Source organism: Daldinia loculata (assembly GCF_022478755.1).
Source record: "Daldinia loculata strain CBS 113971 unplaced genomic scaffold F4817scaffold_6, whole genome shotgun sequence".
NCBI lineage: Eukaryota > Fungi > Ascomycota > Sordariomycetes > Xylariales > Hypoxylaceae > Daldinia > Daldinia loculata.
This window is the reverse complement of record NW_026054860.1, coordinates 659,960-681,102: the sequence shown is the minus strand read 5'-3', so window position 1 is coordinate 681,102 and position 21,143 is coordinate 659,960. Positions and strand designations below refer to the sequence as shown.

Genomic DNA, 21,143 nt, shown 5'->3' with positions numbered 1-21,143 from the left:
AAACAAAGCTCTACAGGAATGGACTTAAGTACCTAGACCTTATATATCGGATGTAGGTACTATAGGAAGGAGCAATGATAATGGGGCATATATAAGATTTCTACCACTTGAAAAGTGGAGCAGTAGAATCTTTACCAATACAACATTCTACCTCCTAATATTTCAGTACTTACCTGTTATATTTAACTTTACATCCTTAAACCTCAACCCTCTAGTCTCATACAAACTTTCGATTCAGAGATTCAGACATATGCAGCTAGCATCCCGATAACTTGAATAAACAGAATCAGTCAATTAATAATTAATAATAGCATCTTAAAATGGACTATCCCGAACAGCAGATTCAACACATCATCCGTGGCTTGACGCAATATTCGCGTGACGACCAATGGTCTATCCTAGAAGACTATTTCCTGCCTGATGCCTACTTCGTACATCCTTTCTGCCGCGTGCCATCCTTCGGCGATTACAAGATCCCATTTACGAACTTAACTACAAACTCTCGCCAATTCGTCTTCTTCATTTACCAATGGTATAGAATCCTAAGCCCGGATATACAGCTTTCCATCGATTCGACCAGTGAGTTTGCACCCATTCAGCAACAGATGATGAAATTAGTTTTAAATAATTGGTTACTAATTTACCAAGGCTTCGACAAGAATAAGAATCTCTTGTACGTCACGCTACGCCAGACCTTTACGCTGTGGTTTGTGCCGTACTCGCTATGGCAGGCCAACGTGAAGCTGGTCACAGTGCTGGAGCTGCAGCGGCTTAGCATTGATAAACACCATAAACCGTTACTCGACGAGACGCCGATTCCCGTCGATGCTGATCTAGCTCTGACCCCGGACCCGCCCACGCGGTACTTCATTAAGGGCCAGCAGGACCACTATCAAGTAGAGGATTTCCTGAAATTCATTGCCCCCTGGGGAGCGTCGCTTCTCTGGATCGCCTGGCAGCTTTATGCAACACTTATCTGTGCTATAGGCGTCTTGCTCCTCCGGTTCCCCATTGCCTTGTTTCGGCGGCGTGTCCTTGACCGGGATATTAGTGCCATTAAGAAGCAGTAGGATGCTTCACCCCCGGCATTCGAAGTAGCCCCCGAGGTCTGGGAAGTGAGTGCTCGCTTCGCAAAGCGGTGGACTCGAAATATCGGGAATAAAATAACCGCTTGGGTGGTATGTTCATATCTAGATAAGGATAATGACGATAATGCCGGCGATTGTGAGGGCCCCTCTGTTGATCTTTCACGCCTACTCCCTTTGCTCACAAACCAAAACGGGATGCTGTCACAGAATGGGTCAATGCCATATAATCCCTCGTCAGATCACAGTGTCTACACCAACGGACTCTCAACTTACGGAGCAGATGAAAGGCAGACGTCTCCGATATTACCAGCAACTAATGGCAACTATGTAGCAAGCAATGGCAACCACTGCCCAAGTACCGACAAAGGACGATTTGTATCACAGCAGGCCCTATGGCGATCCCAAAGCCATCTTCAGTACGTGACCAGGGTTGTACGCAGGGTTCGCAGGAGCAGCAACAACGCGGATAGCAAGCTCAAATCCTCGATATTAGCAGCAGACATCCAAGATGGGCCCGCCGTAGAAACGAAACATGATGAGATTCCGTCCGAGTACTTGGCGCTCGACCCATCGGAGCAAGACGATGATAACATACACGCCAACGATGAGGACTTGAAGAACTCACGGCCGATAACGCCATCACCGTCGGAGGTCTTGTCGCACCATATTTGGTTCGCCGAGAGGCTCAAGGCCAAGGCCCAGGAAATGGCTCGGGAGCGTAGGTAGGTGCTGATTTGGAAAATGAAGATGAATCTTTTATATGACGGCGCAGGAGATCAGATTAGCGGAAGAGAAAGCGAGGGATGCGTTTACGACACTATTGGGGTTACTGCAGTGAATACCGACGACTAGGCTGCTGGTATTTGATCTATGTACGAATGGGTTCTTCCAATCAGGGTACTGGGATTGGAAGTAAGACGGCTTCTAGCGGGTTTTCGGTATAGATTGGCCGTCGTATAGGGACATAGCGTCTTTATATATTCTTTTTTTTGTGTACTGCGTCGATTTACGGTACGCGTCTAACACCATGTGTGGGAGTATTCGAGTGGAATTAGTCCTGTTCTGTGGCGGACGTACCCAGTACTCGGCCTGATAGTGTATAATAGCGATGAAGTGATATAATTAGGAGTAAGACTCCGATCAGTGTGTTCTGCTACGTGCTATAGTCTATATGCTAGGACAAACTGTGGAAACGGGCCTCTCCTAGAATAGCCTTTAAAGATGAATTTTCTTACCTAGTACATGCTTTCCTTCTTCTATTAATACCACGAATCAGAGAATTGGTATATAATGTCTACCTAGATATATGGAATATGTTTAGTACAAAGGGCTGAACACGTTGACGATGTCAGTGCGTAAGGATTGTATTCCGTATACTAGTCCCCTCTATTTTAGACATGCGGGCCCATGAGTGGGGACTGGAAGGGACGTAGAGATCGAGTGATTATGGAAAGACTGGCTTCGTATGCTTCGTTATAGGGTATTGTATCCAATCCAAGACGGTTATTGGACGTTTAGACAGTTTTGCTTAGGTGTAAGGTGTGTGACCATTCCCCTACTTATCTAGGAATAATACAAGACAGGATGTTCTTATACGCGTCTAGTATAACTAGTTGTAAATAACTAGTAACAACGTCAAAGTATGGATCGGGATGGGAATAACCCCTGTTTATATCAAGCCCGAGACGATGATGTCTATTATAATAGTTAGATAGGTACCTAACCTAACATATCTGGCACTTCAAGCAAGTATGTTTCCATCAAAGTCAAGCGAGCAAGGAGCGTGTATTCAATATGCCCAAGGCATTAAATCCACCATACCTAAATCCAACGGAATAGAAGAAACCATTTCTCATCTTCGGCTCCAAGACCATTTACCCCCTCTTCCCTCAAGAGCCCTTTCCACTCCTATCTTTTTGGTCTTCTCCGTACGTACGTACGTACGTACATGGTAAGCGTGATTCGTCAAATAATGGGGGTATTAGAAACGTATGATACAAAAAGTGCAAAACGAAACTCGACATGCAAAAGTTAAACGTGAAATAGATGCTTCGTGAATCCCGCAACTCGGGATCTTATCCGGTAGATAAATAATAATTAGATATCTCCATTCCTCATACCTCGTTTAAGCTCATATCTGGGGTAGCTTGTTGAAATAATCGTCCTATATGATACCATATACTCCAACGCCGTCGTAAAGTAAAGTAAACTGAAACTGGGACGGTTCCAAAAGGTTGAAATTTTTTGTAATTGTTTATCCCCCCCCTTGCTGCCCTCCGAAGAAGAACCCGTCAAACAGATCGACCTGCTGGCCGTCGCTAAAGTCGTGATGCATCCCCTCCCAGCCAAGTCCAAAGCCCATGTCCATCTGCAGATCAGCATTGACTACACCATCCGCATTTGGCTGTTCCTGAATACCCTGTAAGAAGTCCATGCCTTGCAGGTCTGAATAATTTATCGCGCCGCTCGGGGTGAACGTGGCGGCTGGTGATCTAAAGTTGAAATTCGAATTCCCCGTGTTCTGATTGTACGGTTGTCCTGGATTAGATTGCGGCGTCAAGCTATTGACGGATACCGGAGAGCTAGTGTGCGCGCCGGGGGAAGGTAGAAGAACGGGATCGATGGCTGAATTATCAGGAAGTGAGGCCACATCAGACAAACTAGCCGTACTAAGGGTTGATTGTGGCATGGAGCGCATCATCGAGTATCCGTCTTGTTCTGTCTTGACGTTGGGCACAGAGAGGCGGAACCCGCTGGCTTGCGATGCCGTTTGTATAGAACCTATCTGTGACGTGTCATGCGAGCTGTAACTTTCCTGTCCAGGCGTATTATAGGATGAAGTGGTCCGGGACCCTGTGTGGTCTAATGAGGCGCGGTGGTGAGCTTTATGTCGGTTAGCCGTCGCGTCTCTGGCGTTGATGTAGTCGGCTCTTTCATTACCATTTCTTGAAGAGCGCTTGCTCCGATGTAGTACTTGTCCAAAACCGCCGGTAGAATTTGCCATTTTAATAGTTGCTCTCGCAGTTCGGTCGAAAGCATCCCGGCAAGCTTCCGCTGGCGGACATTTTTCGATAAGGTCCGTGAAAACCGAAGTGGCTGCTAATATCGTGAAATCAACTTCATCCATCGTCTATAGCTGGGTTAGCCAGAACGGTCAGAGATTTTATAAGCCGAACACTTACAAGCCGGCTTCGGACGACGTGCGAATGCCAAATTGCATAAAGATAAGAAATTCCCGCCATGAAAAGGTGATGCGTAGCCAGATATGTATAGTTGACGAGCCCCATAAGATGGAGTTGTCTGTATAAACGAAGGATCTTCTGGCCTGCTTCAGCAACCTTGACGTATACTCTCTCTTCGTCTTCTCGTGACTCGGCAGCATAAATGGAAGGGCTATTAACCTCTTTTGAGGTATTATATTCGCCTTCGAACATAGATGGTACACTCAGGCTCTGTCGATAAAGCATAATAATAGTTTGCCAATAGTTGAGTTCCAAGAATTCAGGATGAAATGCAACTCCCGAGTCCTTCTTTGTCGGTGCAGAATTCTTCCAATCGTATAATCGCTGGTCGATGTTCCTTCGCCAGTTCCTAAACGAATCGAATCTATGTAAGAAGGGTGATGGAAGTTGAGTGTGCATATATTCGTTTCTCGTGTTCTGGCCATTAAACCTGGCCATCTGCGTTTGCTGGTATTGCAAGACTTGCAAAATCTCGGACTGGAGTAGTCGAAGGCGGAAGTAATGCTTTGCAACAACTTTATACGTGGGCTCACCCTCGACGGGGCGCCCCTTGAATCCTTCGGAAGTAATGTAGCGGTCATCTAGCAAGGAGGGAAATTCGGTCGTGATCACTTGATCGGACACGCCAAACGGTCGTCCAACGCAAGTACTAACAAGTCTGTCGAGTGAATATGTAGACCACCACAATCGTCTTCTAAGGTCGCGTGTGTATTCGCGCCTTCCCCTCTCACGTAGATAAGCTTCTCGTGACTTTTCATTTCCTTCATCAGTTTTAGTATTCGAAGTAAGGTCAAACTCTACATCTTTTCCATCTTCATAATGAAGACCCAGGTCGACTGCCAATCTCACGGCAACGCCAACGATATACCTAGGGAGATTTGATGTCAGCTTCTAATCTTATAAACCGGAAATGTGTAGAATTATTAATGAGACATACCATAATCCAGGAGGGACCGGGCGAAGAAGGGCAAAATTAGCTAGCAATAGGACAGCTTGAAGCTCTTCTAGTCCTCCGCCACTGTTGCTTAGACAGGCTTCCAGATGAACGACTGCACTCGCGTGGTATTCCTCTGGTTGTGCCTGCTTCTTCTCTTCGCCAGTCGCCTTGGCGGATGTCGTCTGGGCATCCATAATTATGCCGCCTCCGATAGCATACACCATATTTAAGATATAGAGCTCTTTTGGTCCTCGTACCCTACCCTCTTCGGCATATGCACGTTCGAATAGTTGCATAAAATTTTCTCGATGCAAGACAGGTATCTGGGGATTCGCATGTTGGAAATATAATTCGACCATTTTGATAGCAAGGTCTCTGGGAGGGAATTCGGCTGGCCTGATAGTCGGCCGAGTGTGGAGGCCGAAAAAAGAGTCACGCATGGACGTACCCGATGCCGCGGCCCCGTTTCCTGCAATTGGTCGGTAGGGCCGCACACCGGTCTTGTCGGAATTTGACCTCTGATCTCCTACAGATGACTGTACAGCAGCAAATACCACACGCGCAAACGATATTCCGGTAGCAGATCCGAGGTGTCTCTGGCCGCCACTCCCACCAGGCCTCACAATCTTGACCGGTTTCTCCACATCACCATTACCTTTATGAGGTTTCGCACTACTCGAGGTTTCTGTGATTCCAGGTACAGCTGAAGGCGCGCCATCCGTGGGTGATCTTCCAAGACCGCCGTCCGTCCCAGGTCGCGAACAATATTCAAGATTGTTAGCGGGTGGGAATTGAATGTTGTTGCGACGAAGCAGGGCTTCCAATTGATCGACACGAGTCTCTAAATAGTACACATAGCTAAAGAGAACTATATTAGCCTTGCGGTCAGGTGGGTTGATGATAATTGATATACTCAATAGGGAACCAACCTGCGCGGAATCTCTCTTTTAGTTATAGGATCATAGCCGACGCAGGCGACCCTAGCTTTCTCACAGCTGGCGCAGCTGGGCAGCTTCTGGTCGCATCTGTTCTTGCGCAACCGGCAACGGTTACATGCGCTGACGTTGCGGAAGCTTGTGGATTGGCTAATCTTTGAGCTTTGACTAGCGCCGTCATGCAACGAATGTTCGGCGGTGGGGGAGGTAGGAGCTCCATTTCCTTCCGAAGGCGAGTCCTTATCCGGTGAAGAAGCACGTTGGCGTTTCGAAGGATGCGGATCGGGCGACGGCGGTGAGCGCGGTGGCATGGTTTCCAAGTCTAGGTCCATCCGCAACCAAGTGACGCTATCCGCAGATCCGCAGGAGACTCGAGTGCTCTATGTTGGATTGCGCCAGCCAGGGTTGTCGAGGTGGTTGTTTCTCAGCTGGAATTAGGCTGGGTCGGCTATTCGTAGGAATTCGATATTCCCCGCCCCATCTCCAAGCTCAATCTCGATGCGTGAAATAAGCAAATGAAACTAGAGCTTCTAGATAGAGAATGCAACGAGAGTAGAACAATAAAGCCGGGACTAGCCGTGGGGAATTATGAAATTCTACTATATCCAAGCTATAACAATGCGCGGGTGGTCGTTAAGGCGTAACGTCTAAGAATGGGTAAGGCTCGGGGGGAGGCTGAAGATGAGAAAGTCAAAAGTCGATACTTTTTCTTGGGCGGGATTTGGGGGTTGCGCGAAGGGACAGCGGAGCTTCCTCTCCTGCTGTATGCAAGCGTAGGGAAGTGTGGGAAAGCGTGGGCTGCGCTGCGTGGTAAGCCGTACCGCCGTACCGCCGATCTTACTACTCTTGTTAGGGCTTGTTCAATACTGCACAGCACACCCCACGACGTCACTGATAGGTTGTATGTAGCTGATTGCGCAAAAGCATAGGCAAGGGCAAGTACTTTGGAGCAACATGAATTGGAGCAATTGGAGCTTCGTTTTAGGGGTTTTGTTATCTTTAGCTATATCTTTAGTTACCTCTAATTGGTAACTACCTACCTAGTATCTGGTATTTTCCGAGAAATTGGAGGGTCTAAAATTTTCGCAGGGACGTCCCTAGCTCACATAGAGAGGAACTTACCTTTTACAGGTTAGAATTTACTAATAGAAGCAAGACCCGGTTTTTTTATTTACTTGGGTACCTCTTAGCTTAGGCTTGTTCCACATGCCCGCCCAGCTTCAACTTCCAGAAGCGAGCTAGGGCGCAATTCCGACCAATCACCTATTGGATGATTTTTAGTAGCTTAGGTAGGTACGACGATGCCACAATCAACTAGCTAGGTACATACCTCCTAACCTACCTAACCTACCTATGCATGTTGGTAAGTTGCAGACTACCAATCAATAGACCTATCAATAGCGACTAAAAGTTCGGGACCCTCGGATTGAGACGATGTAGACCTGCGCCCATGGATAGGTACTTTCCTCCCCATGCTTGAGGTAGGCACTAATGTCGGCAACTCTAGACCATATCCAAAACCAAAATCCTTCGCCTGGAACAGTCAACACAGCTCCCAGGGCCGGTACCTATTCTCTTAAGAGGATATAACTACCGTTTTCGTATTATGTTCCACAACATGACTTCTCGAGACCTCGAACTAGTGGAGGTAACACTATGGAATGACTATCAGCCCATCGATCAATATATCCGCTTGAGTCTACATTATAGACACCTATATTTGTCGTCAGCTTAGTCTGCTGTAACAAACTAGCAGCATCCGGAACTTACATGTAGCCTTAGAGTAAGGAGCAGTTGTTTCCTTGATTACAACATGAGGGAAGGCATAGTCGATACTATACGTAGTGTCTATGGTATATAGGTACATATACACACATGTATGGGGTAAGGTATAACTACATGTATAGAAGATGTGCTTGCTTTTATATAACTAACTGCTGGAAGTTGCTCTTTCTTCGACTATAGATACTATAGAAGCCCTACTTTTATATGTCAATAAAGAACTCGCCTAATACTACCTATCCGTCCAAACTTATTCAACTAACAGCTTATACCTGCATCATCTACATCATCATTTACATGAACAACAGTATCAAGTAAAGAAATATACGCATACTCCTAAAAAAAAAAACTCTACAATACCTAGTAGTCTCGAGACAGAAACACTCGCCAAGCATGATCGCCGTTAGCAGCACTTTACTTCCAGAGGCAAATATGCCACCGCCTAATTCCAGCCTTCTACAAGCGGATCGAAACCGCAACCAATCATATGGACACTCTACGCGCAAGAAACGACGGGCACGGCGGGCATTGTCTAGTAACCAAAGACGGTTCCTTGTCGAGTCCTAGGCGGACATCGTGGACAACGTCCCTGCCAAAGACGCCACGGCCGAAAATGTCCAGACATGGCTGGTCATGGTGCTCCATCGCCGGTCTCACCCAGACCCCCAGCGTATCCTAGATAAGCTAAAGTGGACGGGTCGGGACCTGCGTCGTGCTACATACCTGACTACGAGATATCGGCTGCGAGCCGAATCTGACGGGTGGCCTATTGCCTACGACATCTCTGATGCTGTGAAGGTGGGTAAACTTATAGTCTGAAACTATGTGATGGGAGTCATAGCTAACATTAATGCCCAGCAATCACGCCGACGAGCGAGGCTACGAAAGAAAGGGCTTGGATCTAGAAGGCTACCTTAGAGCAAAGTTGGTCTCGGTCCAAGTTTGGGTGCTTATTAACTAAGACTACGTTTCAATCTCAAATGGACACCTTTTGATGGCTTGGAGATTCTTGCCCTTAACGTTGGAATTCATAGGGCTGTCTGGGAAAATACGATTTAGTTAGTGTTAATCCTATAGCTCGACATGACCATAAACCTACATATTCCTCTACTTGAATAATAGTTATTTGGGTATTAAGATACATGTGTGCTACACTCTAATAAGATCCTTAGGAAATTTTCCGTCTGGAAGATTCAAGTGTATATACAGGCATCGACTGTTAGGACTACGCGTAGTAATATTCTGAGCGACATTATCAAGAGCACTATAAGTTGGATGATGACCTACTTATAAGGCCAATCGAGTATATAATGAGGTAGATGGTTTAAGCGGTTACTATAGTAAAGCTAAAATGTGAATATTCAGTATACTATTACGAACAAGCTCTCAGTAAGCTACGCTACCACGTCTTACTCTACCCATTTTCCCTCGGAGCTCCCTTATATAACCATTTCGTAAAGTAGGTACCCATATCAAGAATAGGCAACTAGGCCGGACAACTAAGGTCATATTGAAGGATGATGCATTAATAAGAATATTCTTCATTGATACGAACGACCGGCTTCGTCTATGAGACGTCTCCTTCCCAAGCCCTTTCTACCATATGCGCCCAGGTGAGCTTCTGTTGCTAAACTTCCCAAAATAACAAGACCCAACTATGGAATGCCCCAAATAATGATTCGCCCAAGAGAATAAATAGCAAAAAACCCTCGTACTTGAAAAACGCCTTGACCCCCCTAACTCGGAAGAATGATGCAGACAAGGTATAATAGAAATGACTCGACAGTACCGAAATTCCCTAAGCCCCCTTTCCCATGCCCAGATTGAGGCTCTTTTCCCAGTACACAATATTCGTTTCACAAATGGTGACCCCTTTCCCCTGTGTGATCCCCGAAATCCTGATTTTTGGTCATTGTACAGAGGTATCGTAGTGGTTCCCAATGCCAGGAACATGATCTAGTTGCCCAATCCAGTCTATGTAGTAATAAGCGTAATAACTTTTTCCCCAACCAGAGACGTAAACGACGACGATGAGGCGATTCGATTAGAACCGCGATGATCCGGCGCCGAGGAAAGGAACAAGTCATTAAACGTCGTAACCCGAATGTTCCAAAGCTCCCTGTTATGCCTGGAATCCCGCCAAGAATGAAAACATGGCCCTGAAACTAGCCGCAAATAAACTCCGGCCCACTCTATGATGCCGGTTCGGGCGAAGCCGCTCGATCGGTAACATTAGTTATTTCTAGATTATTATTAGTTGGAGCAGCATTGCCGTCTATATGGCTTTGCGGTTCCTGAATCTGAAGTCCAACGATCGCACCACCAATAGCCACGAAGGCACTACACCACCATGCTAGGCCCGAATAACCAGACTTCAGGCCGACGGCATAGAGAATACCGGAAATGGTTGGACCGAATGCACGGCACAAGCTCGCAGTCGAGGCTGCTACGCCATTGATGGTACCGAGGGCAAGGGGGCTTGGTGACGAATCTGCGGTCAAAATAGCGTTGCTCGGGTATGCCATGCTAGCAAATGTGCACTTCCAGACCAATACCATTCCAACGCCAATCATACGGTACTTCTCGGGTAAAAGGACTAGATATGGCGTGATCAAGTAAAGCGAGAAATAAGCGATAACCAAGAACCGGAATAGCCGACGTGCGCCAAAATGCTTTAGGACCGGCGGAACTATGAACATGTTGATGAGCAGTTGATACGCGCCTTGAGCACTTAGAATGATACCGACTGTCTTGCTATCAAGACCGAAACCGTCGACAAATTTGAAAGGGAGCGAAGGTGGCGTCGGATGGTCCGGTGGCGCGGTGCTTAGAAATACTGGGAAGAGTTGATCAAAAGTCATCGTGTGGCTTCGAGACGCGTTAGTTGCAATGAATTTCCCTAACATGGTAGAAATAGTAAACATACAAAGCTAGAATGCCGAATGAGATGATGTTTAGGACCACTGGACGAGTGAATATCCTAGAGACGCCAAGGTTTGAGTTTCCGTGTCCGCTTTCGAGGTCAAGCGAATCCCATGATATCGAAGGAACGGAGGCTGATCTGATGCGTGGTGAGTTTTCGGGGGAGTTCTCGTTGGTCTGATACCCGGGTAGCTGTTCATCGTGGTCGATAAGGGGTTGCGTTTCCATCTCGGCCAGTTTAGACTTCTCATCCCGCGACTCGGCACATTTTCGAAAAATCGGCAATTTCGATAGGATCCAATTTCCAAGTTCTAGGCCTCGATCCCGCCTCAGCTTCTTCTCAGGGTGAGTCTCCTCAAGGAACAGGATTCCATTAACAACGCCAACCACTACGATGAAAGCGCTGAAAAGGTTAGGAAGAAGATACGGATATTTGTCCCAGATACTACCGGCCGGAAATAAACCTGGGTAGCTGATACACGGCCGGGCGAGCGCGCCACCGATCATAGGACCGACAATCGACCTGGTAAAGAGTTAGATAAAACTAGGAACATAACGACTCTTTAGGCGTCGTAACTAACCCTAAACACCATACGACAGGCATTATAGTGTAAGCCCGGGCTATCACGATAATTAGCTATCTTGTCCAGAATGCCCCGCTGTGACGACTAAGCTTACGCTGATGCTCTTTGGCAGTTACTAGTTCAGCTACTGTCGTCTGAAGCACACCCATATTCCTAGTTCTAAGTTAGTATAAGTTCGAACTGGACAGATATGGCATCTTACCCGTTCAAAAGCCCTCCGATGGCTCTGGCAATAAGCGCAACCGTCAAGTTAGGAGCGAAGCCGAAGATCAAAACGCTCAGAGCTGTACCGATGAGACCCGTAAGCAACACAGGCTTTCTTCCAACCTTGTCACTCAGCCGCCCCCACAGGAGCCCCGTGGAGAATTCGGCAAAGGTGAAGGCTGATGTAACCATGCCGGCGTAAAATGAGATTCTGCTCTTATCCTCGGTGATGTGGAAATCCTCGATCATAAAGTAGATATACGGGAAGATGCCCATAAACGCGATTGGCTCGCATATTCGACAGATTGCTAGTTGACATATCAGCCCAAGGCCCACGATACATATTTCTAACCAAATCATACCTAGGACTAGCATCTGTCGCTTTGGAAACGGTGGTATGGCGCCATTACGAACATTAGAAGGACGAGTATCCTTCATAAACGAATTATTCCTCATGATACTCGTGGTTCCGCCGGTGCGGTGCGCTACATGAAAGACGGGATAGATGAGAGAGCCGCAACGGTGTTGGGCGTCTGGACAGGTTTAATATAGCTATGCCGAGCTCTAAGCTGGGCAGTGGCTCGGAAGTCTCTCGAACCTTAAGATGGAAGGATATAAACTAGGCCACTCGGGACCCGAGGGGTGTAAAATATTTGGCAGATTTTATAGATCAATCAAGGAAGTCTAAAGTTAGAAGTTAGAGAGACAAGCGGGAGTGACTTGTCAACCCGGCACCGTTGAGTTGTTATGTTCGACAAAGGCTGCGTGTGTGTACTAAAGCCACGCAACAACAACGACGACGGGAAGGGTGAATAATAATCAGCTTGGCACCGTGAGGAGGAGAAGGAAAAGAAAGCTGATAGAAGTAGGCTAGAAACAAGCCAACCGACGTAGGTATCCATGGCGGGTGACGGATATTAAGTTATATAATATTGGAACCAGCGGTGACAGATGTTAGGCGAAAAGCAAAGGGCGAGTGCAAGTGCAAGTGCAATAGATGATCCTTCCAGCAGTGCCAGGTGTAACGCGGCGATGGTCTCACAAGGTATGGAGTCCCAACTTCGTGGAAACAACTCTGTCATGGAAGCCATAAGTGGACTACTAGTGGATCCCTCATCCCATGCTCGAGGCGGTACGGGGTATAGCGATGACATGTACCTGCAAATGAGAAAAGTCGGGACTTGGCCCTCTGCTTCTGGAGCCTTACGGGTTGCATAAGGAGCAGCAAATGCAGCCTGACTCGAATGACCACGCGGGTCACGGAAAATGCTTTGACTGGGATGATGGAAGCACCTTAGCACATTGAGGGTTGACGAGAAGTACCCGGTACACCATAGATCCCTACTAGGTAAGGTCCTGCTACCCTCCGGCATTGGATGCTCTGACAGGACAAGGGGTTGAGGTAGTAACCCAGACCTGCCGGTGTCCGCCAGCTTTAGAAGCAGAAGAATATGTAAAAGGGTAGTGAACCTTTCCCTCTTGGGTTTAAACCCTTCAATAATAAGCCGGCCGGTGGTGAGCGTCTAGCTCATTGGCAATTTCACCACACACCAAAGCTGAATGGTGGAGCCGCCGGGGATCTGAGCGGACGGACCTGACACGACACTTAGGGAAGACGGCAGCAGTTAAAACAGTTGAGCGGTGAAGAATTATCCACAGCCTTCCGATTGCTCTTGAGAGAGAGAGAGAGGCTTAAGAAGAAGAAGAAGAAAGTGAACCGGGCGAGGGGATACCGATTATGCGTGGCTGAGAGTGGGATTGGGCAACGGAAATAGCACAACTGGGGTACTTTGAGATGAACCAAATGGCCGGTACGGGGGACTTGAGGAGAATCGTCAACCATGACGCAGGCTCTGCAGAGGGCTTCAGCCCAGCTCCGCCAAGCCTCGTTTCTTTTCTTTTTTTTCTTCCTTTTTTTAATACCTACCTACATACCACCTGGTAGGTACCTATGTAGGTATGTAACCCGTACCATACGTACATAGGTATGTAGGTATGATGTAGTACCTCATAGTATTACCTATCGTACCTAATGTATGTACATACTGGAACTAATGTAGTTACCATGTATCCCCATACCCGAGAATAACCCGTTACAAGGCCACGATATTAGATATGTTATTGTTACTTTAGGCATTATTATTGTTATTATAATTATTATCATAATTATTATCATCATTATTATCATCATCATTATTTCCCCTTCTTCTTATTCCTGCTCTTTTCTACTTGTGGATGTGTGACGTGCGGACGCGACAAGAGCTGCACCCACGAACTCGGAATATGACCCCCGTCTTCATCTTATGCGCATGTTGTGCTACACCCGGTAGTCTACGGAATTGCCGCGCCCGGTATGTTTCGTCGGTGCTGCTGCCCGTTTCGAAACTTCCCTTCATTGAACAGTGAACAACATCACGTTGATTTTGCATACCCGTCATCATCTTGTCCTTGTATCATACAACTTGTATGTACCGTACCTGGCCTGGCCTGGCCTGGTCCCGTCATCTCGACGGCGGGGAATCTGCTGAGTACGTTGAGTCAAACGATTTCGTTTGCAATCTCTCTCCACAGCTCACAGCTCACAGCTCACAGCTCACAGCTCACAGCTCATGGAGACAAACCCGTCTCATCCGCGCCGAAACCCTTCATAATGCCGCCACTCTTTTTATCTCGGGTGATAAATGAGGCGGATAGTCAAGACTGGTTTAGGGTAACGATGTCGTTATCTGACGATTACAGTCTTAAGCAATGCAACATAAATTCCCCACAGTATACGACGCCTTATCCTTGTGCAATACCTTGCAAGTGCGTGCCGTTAATCGTCTTTTCCCATAGTTATTCAATATCGACGATCAGTTACCGCAACATTCCCCTAACTTGGTACCGGAACCTGGGTGATCAAATTGACGTACAGAAATCTGCTTCTTCACCTTCGGTGATGGCTTGGGTTTTAGCCCTTTCCCCCTCTTCCGCGTGGTTGCACTCTCATTCTAGTCATGAGTAGACGTTTCATAACTGAAGAAAGTCGCCGAACAATTCAAGTGTACTTTCATTAAAGCTCCATGCAACACAGCGGTGGAGATAGCTGTCTTGTCAGCTGAGCGCATCGTACACGTAGCTTGACGATCAGAAAACCGTTTGCGAATAGTACAACTTCGTACAATCTCACGGTCAAGACTCCACAACTATTTTTCTCCCCGAGCTGGCCAAGTTTTCCACTGCTTTATCTCCTTGGCGCTAGAGCAGGCTAGGCTATGGAACAAATCCGTAACGTTCTAGAAAAGTGCTGGCAGGATAGTCCCTGTCGGACCATGTGGCAAATGAAATTTCGTAATAAGTGCTGAGTAGCCCAGGAGCTTGTTCCGAATGGAAAGGAAGTCTGTGGTTTGGTTTTTTTCCCTCACTTTTTCTTCCCCCCTTTAGCTTAACCTAGACATCTTATCTAGAGCTCCGCGGCGTGTCGGGTAAGATCCGGTGAGCCGCTACAAAACATGCGCGGCTGCGGAGAAGCCGAGAAGGTCATCGACTCGCCAATTCGGATTTTTAGCGTGAGCTACTCACTGCGAATAGGATCGCTTGTTAGAAAAAAGTAAGGATGCCGCCTTTTCCCCTTATACCGAGATATGCACGGGGTATGCGTATTTCCAGGCTCTGCACAGGGATGTTCATCGCTCACAAATAACAGAGATTCTTTTTTTCGCCCTGTGTTCTGTTCAGGGCGCACGGCTGTCATGATCGTCCAATTTCAAGGATACCGTATGGGGGGTTTCAGGTACAAGGGTAAACCCTGATCTACAAGCCTGACCCAACCATTTGGCGCCTTGATGTTGACTACCGGAAGCTTGCCGTTTAGGAAAACTTTCTCGCTCGCCTTAAACGCCAAGCCATAAGTACTATGCTAGTCACTCCCTTGTTTTTTTTTTTCTTCTTCCTCTTTCTCTTCTACTTAGGTACTTCGTAGATCTGATTTTCGTTCCAGGAATTGCTGTCTTCTGGAAAAAGGAGAAAATGGGACGCGCATGCAGACGTGATCATATGATCTATCCTCCGAAACGAGATCGATATTGATGGATTGTTAGGATCATCGACTTTAGCGTGACTCTAATCGAGTTAGAGAAGGGGGGTTTTTGGAAAATTACTAACTCCGAATATATCGAGAAAAGCAGTGCTATGCACGAATCAGCAAACATCCGCTATCAGCCTAGTAGCGGAAAGCTAGATTCAGATATTCTGCATATATAGTACATGTGGAACATGCAATGTCGTGCAGCAGAAGGTCCACGTTTGATGAGGCACGTCAACATCGTGCGCGACCTGCTGTACCGGTCACCTGGGTTGCCTACAAGATGATGGAAATTTTCCCTTTCCCATGAAAACCGAGTTGTGGCAGGGCTGCTGCGTTGTCTCCAGTAACCGGAGGTTTATCGGGTTCTTAAGGACCCGATTACGTCAATAGCTCACCGCCCCTTTTGGCCGGCGTTGGACTTGAAGATGGGATTCTGCGGCGATGCCCGACGAGAAATTTGCACGTATCAGCTAGCTGGATCAAAAAAGACCTAGGGCATCGTGAAATTTGCTGATCCTCTTATGCCTATACCCTTTTTAATGATAATTTCCTCTGACCGGGTTTCTTTGTTAGCACTAATACATAGGTAAAGCTTAGTCGGACAATAGGGATCAAGGTCTAAGACTAGGACGACAATACCTACTACATAGGTAAATGAAATCCCTAACGACGAGGTACATACATACGTATAGATAGGTATGTAACTAAGGTTAGGGTATTCTTATGATGTACATCAACTGTACATTTGCAGCCAGTTTTGCAGCTTGGTCAGGGCAAGCCTCGCTAACTTAAACTTACACACGCGGAAGCTGGCCTCAGACCAAAAGCTCAAATTTCCTTCGGAGCTGGCAAGAGTCCCGAATGGACAGCATTCTTCACTACCCACTCTTCCCCCTTCTTTAGCGCCTTGCAACAGCCTCGCGGGACTAAGGGAAAGGGGGGTGTCTGGTGCTGCACTGCTGTCAAGGTAGCTGTGGAGCTAGTTGCCGGACCGTCCTATGCCATGATAATATTCCGCGAATATAAATGATTAGACGATTAAGTATAGGCTACTAGTGCAAGGATTATCTCGGGACTATAGTTGGAAAAACAAAGACTTAATCGAATAGGGAATGGCGGTCGGCGGTGAGACATTTCGGCACGGTTGACGACAGCCGGGACTTGACCCGGCTCCACAGCCCGCCTAGATGTATAGTGCTTGTCGTATTATCGCAAGACGCAGAAACGGCCAAGAGGGACAGACTAGAAAAAAGAAAGGAAACCACCGGCGAATAGCATCGACGCCTCTTGGTACCGGCATAAAAATGCGTGAGAAAAGTGTGTGAGATAACCACGAACTTTAGATCGCTGGACCGATGAATGCACCGGGGAGAAGCATGAATGCTAGCCGGTCGACATGAAATCGGATGATGAGCCTCCAATCTGGCGCGATACGGCTTTCCACCGGTGGGGGAACCGATTGGAGCCCACTCAAGGGGATAAGGCGGAGGATAACGAGGTGGTTCATTGGAGGTTGCTCCTATGATGTGATGACAACTTCAAGTTGCAGAGCCTTGTCTTGTTTCCCTTAGTCTGGCACCCTGACACACCCGTTGATACCTAGCGCTATTACAGGTAATATAAGCGATTAATGCCATTTTTAAAGAAACCCTATCTCATAACGAGTTGCCGAAGCTACGATAGATTCCATTTTATCAGATGCAAAAGAGCAACTTAGATATTGAAAATTTGAAGACGGGCATGTTTGACAAATCAGGTAGTTATGGCTTAAGTTTTGGACATTGACGACATGAACACTGCATGATACTTTAGGAAATGTACATTTGATATAGGGTAGGTAGGTAGGTATACCTATATGTAAGTAATTAATCGTAGCCCCGTCAAGGTACCTAGGTAGGTTAGGTATGTAAATACATAAAATCAAATCAAAATATTTTCTTTGAAACTTGACGGCCGATTGATACGCCGTGCAGTTGCAGATCAACCAACTGCCACGTGGGGAAGTACCGATACTATCTATATATACTGCGTACACCTAAATGAGGTAAGTGCATATAATAATGCACTTTAAGTTTTCGATATATTGGATGAATTACCTAACCTAATGTAACATAGGTACCTAAGGTACCTAAGGAGGTAATCAGGTGTGACTTCCTCCACCTTTCTATACCTACCGACTTCGGTATCTGCCTCGCCGACAGGGTCATCTATCATCAAAGCTTCAACCCCAAGACATTAATATGTGGTAGTCTTTATCTCTATAACCATTTATATCCATCTACCTAATATTATCGTATTCTTATATATTAATAGCATCATTACTGGTATCTCGTATACTTCTACCTATTACCTTGTTGTTCCTGTCTTCTTTCTTAACTTCACGAGGCACCTATCATACGAACAATGATGATAAGCCCGGCCAGCCATTGGCCGTCTAGATCGATATAGGAATTGACTTGAGGCGTCTTCCTGCATAAATACCCTCACTGTATGTATTAATCGAAATAAGGAGGTCACCTGCATACAGCCGAGCCGACGTGCCAAGTTGGTTACTAGTTCACGCAACTATTAACTGTATTTCCAACCTTGAGGCCTCACAAAACAGATCCAGATCCATGATGTTTCATTAGTGCGGACCGCACGCCAGCGGCTGCCATGGGATGACTCACCACCAATCGTCGTTAAAGAAGCTCCGGAGGAACTCCGTTTACCAAGGATAGGAGATGGCGGATACTCTATCTTTGGGCCGCCACTGCGCCTTGATGCAGCTCACGTCAAAGTGTCGGCCACAGACTTGCAACGAGCTGCATTCGCCCAACCTGTTTAGGCTCTGGCTGCATGTGTTCCTCTCCGCAACGTTAACTAAGCATACCAGATCCTCGTTAAATCCACCATGCCTGGTCTGCCGGCCGCTTATTATGGAATACCTACCTATACTTGGCCATATATGCGCCATGCTGCCCTACGCATGCTAACCCGCATATGACGCTTCCCTCGACTGTCCTTCTCAATATCCGGCTTATGCTGTGAACTCCGGGCACTCCCGCTCTTAGCTCCCGCCGTCTCTTAGTTAAGAGATTCCTTTTGCGGACCAGCTTGCCCCATTGCAATACGCTAACTGGTGCGAATACAACAGTACAATATTTAATTCGAAAAATTATCGTGTTTGAACATGATTTTGTAAACGTCCACTTTCACTACAACTCTCACATTGCGTCACCAGGGTCCTGCAGTTAACCCCGGCCTAATCATCTCCAAATCTGGCCATGCCGTTGTAGGGCCAAGAATGATCGTTATCGTAAGACCGGGTTTATGGGAGCTACTGTTCACGAGTGATCCTACATGTACATCGGAGTTATCGGAGAGCAGTCCAATATCGACGATATCTGTTTGGTTTTCTTACTCATGATACTACTTTTTTCTTCTTCTACGTATCCCTTGCCTTGTCCTGATAAGGCACGGTGATCCGAATTATTACTATCAGGTAGTCAGCTTACCGCATGTCCCAACGTCCCAACGTCGACAACGGTTCCCGGCTTTGGTAGGATGGTCACATGCCGCTCCTACCATGGTACTCGACAGGCATCGGATCGCAACCTCCCACAGCATCGATTGGCACTGTCCAGTAGCCGCAACTTCAGCTTCAGCACACTAGCTTTGATATATATCGCCAACGACATACTACTCACTTTCTAGACCGTCTAAGGCAACTTAGGGACTACATCTATATCAACCATTCTTTCCTTTCAACTGCAGGTCGATACCTATCCAGCTAGTTGTGCTACACGGATAAATGATGACGGGCAATATTCATATCTTCGCATCACCGCATCCCTGCAAGGGTTATCTATCTACATGCAGATCGTCTACTTATCTCGAATCCATCGCGTCCATTAGGACGAACACTTACGTCGACGAACATCTGCCTTTATGCTATGACCCGAGGGCAAACTACTGGACAACAACTTCCCGGGCCGGGGTTTGAATCCGATCTACGCACCTCCCGCCATGCAGATGCAGTGTACGATATGCGAGGTCCATCCTAGCGACCAACCTCTGTTCAAACCAAAACGTACATGATGTTACACAAGAATAATGAATAATAGGTAACCGTAGTTTACGAGCGTCGCATATAGTATATATGTGTAGCGAGCTATATTTGTTTACCGGCATATGCAATATCGCAATGTTCCTTATTGAGTCTACTTTGGTCGAACTAAGTGATCAGGCTTATCATAGAAGTGCATCTTCTCTATCTGCGAACCAACATTCTCTTCAGGGCGAAGTTAACTCGACTTTTGATATATGTACCCTCAACACTGTGGCTTAGTTCACCCTCCTGCAAGTCGCGCGCCGTTACTGCGACCTTTTAGTGAGATAGATTACACTGGAGGAAAAATAGCAAGGCGCCGGGACTTCCGGGATTCGCAGATTCGCACCCGCGTTACACGGGCGCGTTAATACCCTGCCTTTAGGGTATGAAGAATTCTTTTAGGGTTGTCCCTGATGCTACGGCTGCATTGTTGATTTGACAGACTCTACATCATGTGCGTCATTGCGAGGACGACAAAAGACTTCTAGATGGATAACAAGGGGTATTAATCACGCAGGACAATAATAAACAACCCCGCTCGACGAGTTGCCTACACTGTGAGAATCTGAAAGGCGAATGACAGGTTGTCAAGCCTTGCCCTAGCACATTGACCACTTACAACTATTTTGTTTCCCTAATCACGACAAGTTATTAGAAGTGAGATAATTCCAAATAGGCCTGGACTTACAAACATTTCGATATGATCTAAGCTTGGTTCTGATGTACCTAACCACAATAAGCAGCGACGCTGAACCAGATATATAGAAACTTTGGAATAGGCCGAGGTTGAGTATCGATAATATTGAACACTCATAAGGGGAAGGCCAAGTACCTAAAAAGCGACAAGTGTTCTTTTCCAAATGGTTTTGCCTTACCGACCATAGGGGTTGAAAAGAGGCACGGGCCGCTTCTTAAATCCGTAAGGAGTAGGTAGGTAAGCACTTTAACTTAGCCTTAGTTACTTGAAGTACAACGGCGATACCATATACGGACAGATGATTTCCTTTCTTACATTCCTTTCCAATACAGATTGATACTGGGCAAGAGATAATCATAAGATCTTCTTATCCGGTAGCATCTTCGGAACCATAAAGCAATAGTGTCGACCAAAGCAGTTGCTATGCTTCAAGGGGAAGCATCATAGAAGATCCCTCTATCGAGAGCCTCGTCCTGATGATGATATCACTTTGGCCTGGTTACACGACGACTGAGGTGTCTAAGACCCCTTGCATGCAGCTGGGTAAGCCACGCGGCCTCACAACAAAATGACTAGGGTTCTATCACGGGGGA

At 46.8% G+C, this 21,143-nt stretch overlaps 6 protein-coding genes across 6 annotated transcripts; 4 read left to right on the top strand and 2 right to left on the bottom strand.

The window, feature by feature from the left end:
* Nucleotides 1-54: 54 nt before the first annotated feature.
* Nucleotides 55-1,188, top strand: F4817DRAFT_241660 (uncharacterized protein). The gene is made up of 2 exons (XM_049299046.1): nt 55-579; nt 649-1,188. The coding sequence occupies exons 1-2, from the start codon at nt 321-323 to the stop codon at nt 1,068-1,070; spliced, it is 681 nt and encodes a 226-aa protein (XP_049162505.1). The 5' UTR covers nt 55-320; the 3' UTR covers nt 1,071-1,188.
* A 95-nt stretch (nt 1,189-1,283) lies between these two features.
* On the top strand, nt 1,284-1,940 carry F4817DRAFT_312637 (uncharacterized protein; the record flags this gene model as incomplete). Its single annotated transcript, XM_049300153.1, has 2 exons — nt 1,284-1,806; nt 1,861-1,940. The coding sequence occupies 2 exons, from the start codon at nt 1,284-1,286 to the stop codon at nt 1,938-1,940; spliced, it is 603 nt and encodes a 200-aa protein (XP_049162504.1).
* Nucleotides 1,941-2,739: 799 nt separating this feature from the next.
* Nucleotides 2,740-6,673, bottom strand: F4817DRAFT_241639 (fungal-specific transcription factor domain-containing protein). Its single transcript, XM_049299044.1, has 4 exons — nt 6,197-6,673; nt 5,268-6,125; nt 4,271-5,198; nt 2,740-4,218 (listed from the first exon to the last, which is right to left on the bottom strand). The coding sequence occupies exons 1-4, from the start codon at nt 6,532-6,534 to the stop codon at nt 3,343-3,345; spliced, it is 3,000 nt and encodes a 999-aa protein (XP_049162503.1). The 5' UTR covers nt 6,535-6,673; the 3' UTR covers nt 2,740-3,342.
* A 1,944-nt stretch (nt 6,674-8,617) lies between these two features.
* F4817DRAFT_312635 (uncharacterized protein) lies at nt 8,618-8,889 on the top strand (the record flags this gene model as incomplete). The annotated part of the gene is made up of 2 exons (XM_049300152.1): nt 8,618-8,786; nt 8,843-8,889. The coding sequence occupies 2 exons, from the start codon at nt 8,618-8,620 to the stop codon at nt 8,887-8,889; spliced, it is 216 nt and encodes a 71-aa protein (XP_049162502.1).
* Nucleotides 8,890-10,056: 1,167 nt separating this feature from the next.
* F4817DRAFT_241598 (MFS general substrate transporter) lies at nt 10,057-12,380 on the bottom strand. The gene is made up of 6 exons (XM_049299043.1): nt 12,057-12,380; nt 11,693-12,002; nt 11,585-11,643; nt 11,488-11,527; nt 10,911-11,429; nt 10,057-10,852 (listed from the first exon to the last, which is right to left on the bottom strand). Exons 1-6 carry the CDS (start codon nt 12,148-12,150, stop codon nt 10,177-10,179), a joined length of 1,698 nt encoding a protein of 565 aa, XP_049162501.1. The 5' UTR covers nt 12,151-12,380; the 3' UTR covers nt 10,057-10,176.
* A 1,446-nt stretch (nt 12,381-13,826) lies between these two features.
* Nucleotides 13,827-15,008, top strand: F4817DRAFT_241536 (uncharacterized protein). The gene has a single exon (XM_049299042.1). The coding sequence runs from the start codon at nt 14,048-14,050 to the stop codon at nt 14,696-14,698; it is 651 nt and encodes a 216-aa protein (XP_049162500.1). The 5' UTR covers nt 13,827-14,047; the 3' UTR covers nt 14,699-15,008.
* The last annotated feature ends 6,135 nt before the right edge of the window (nt 15,009-21,143 follow it).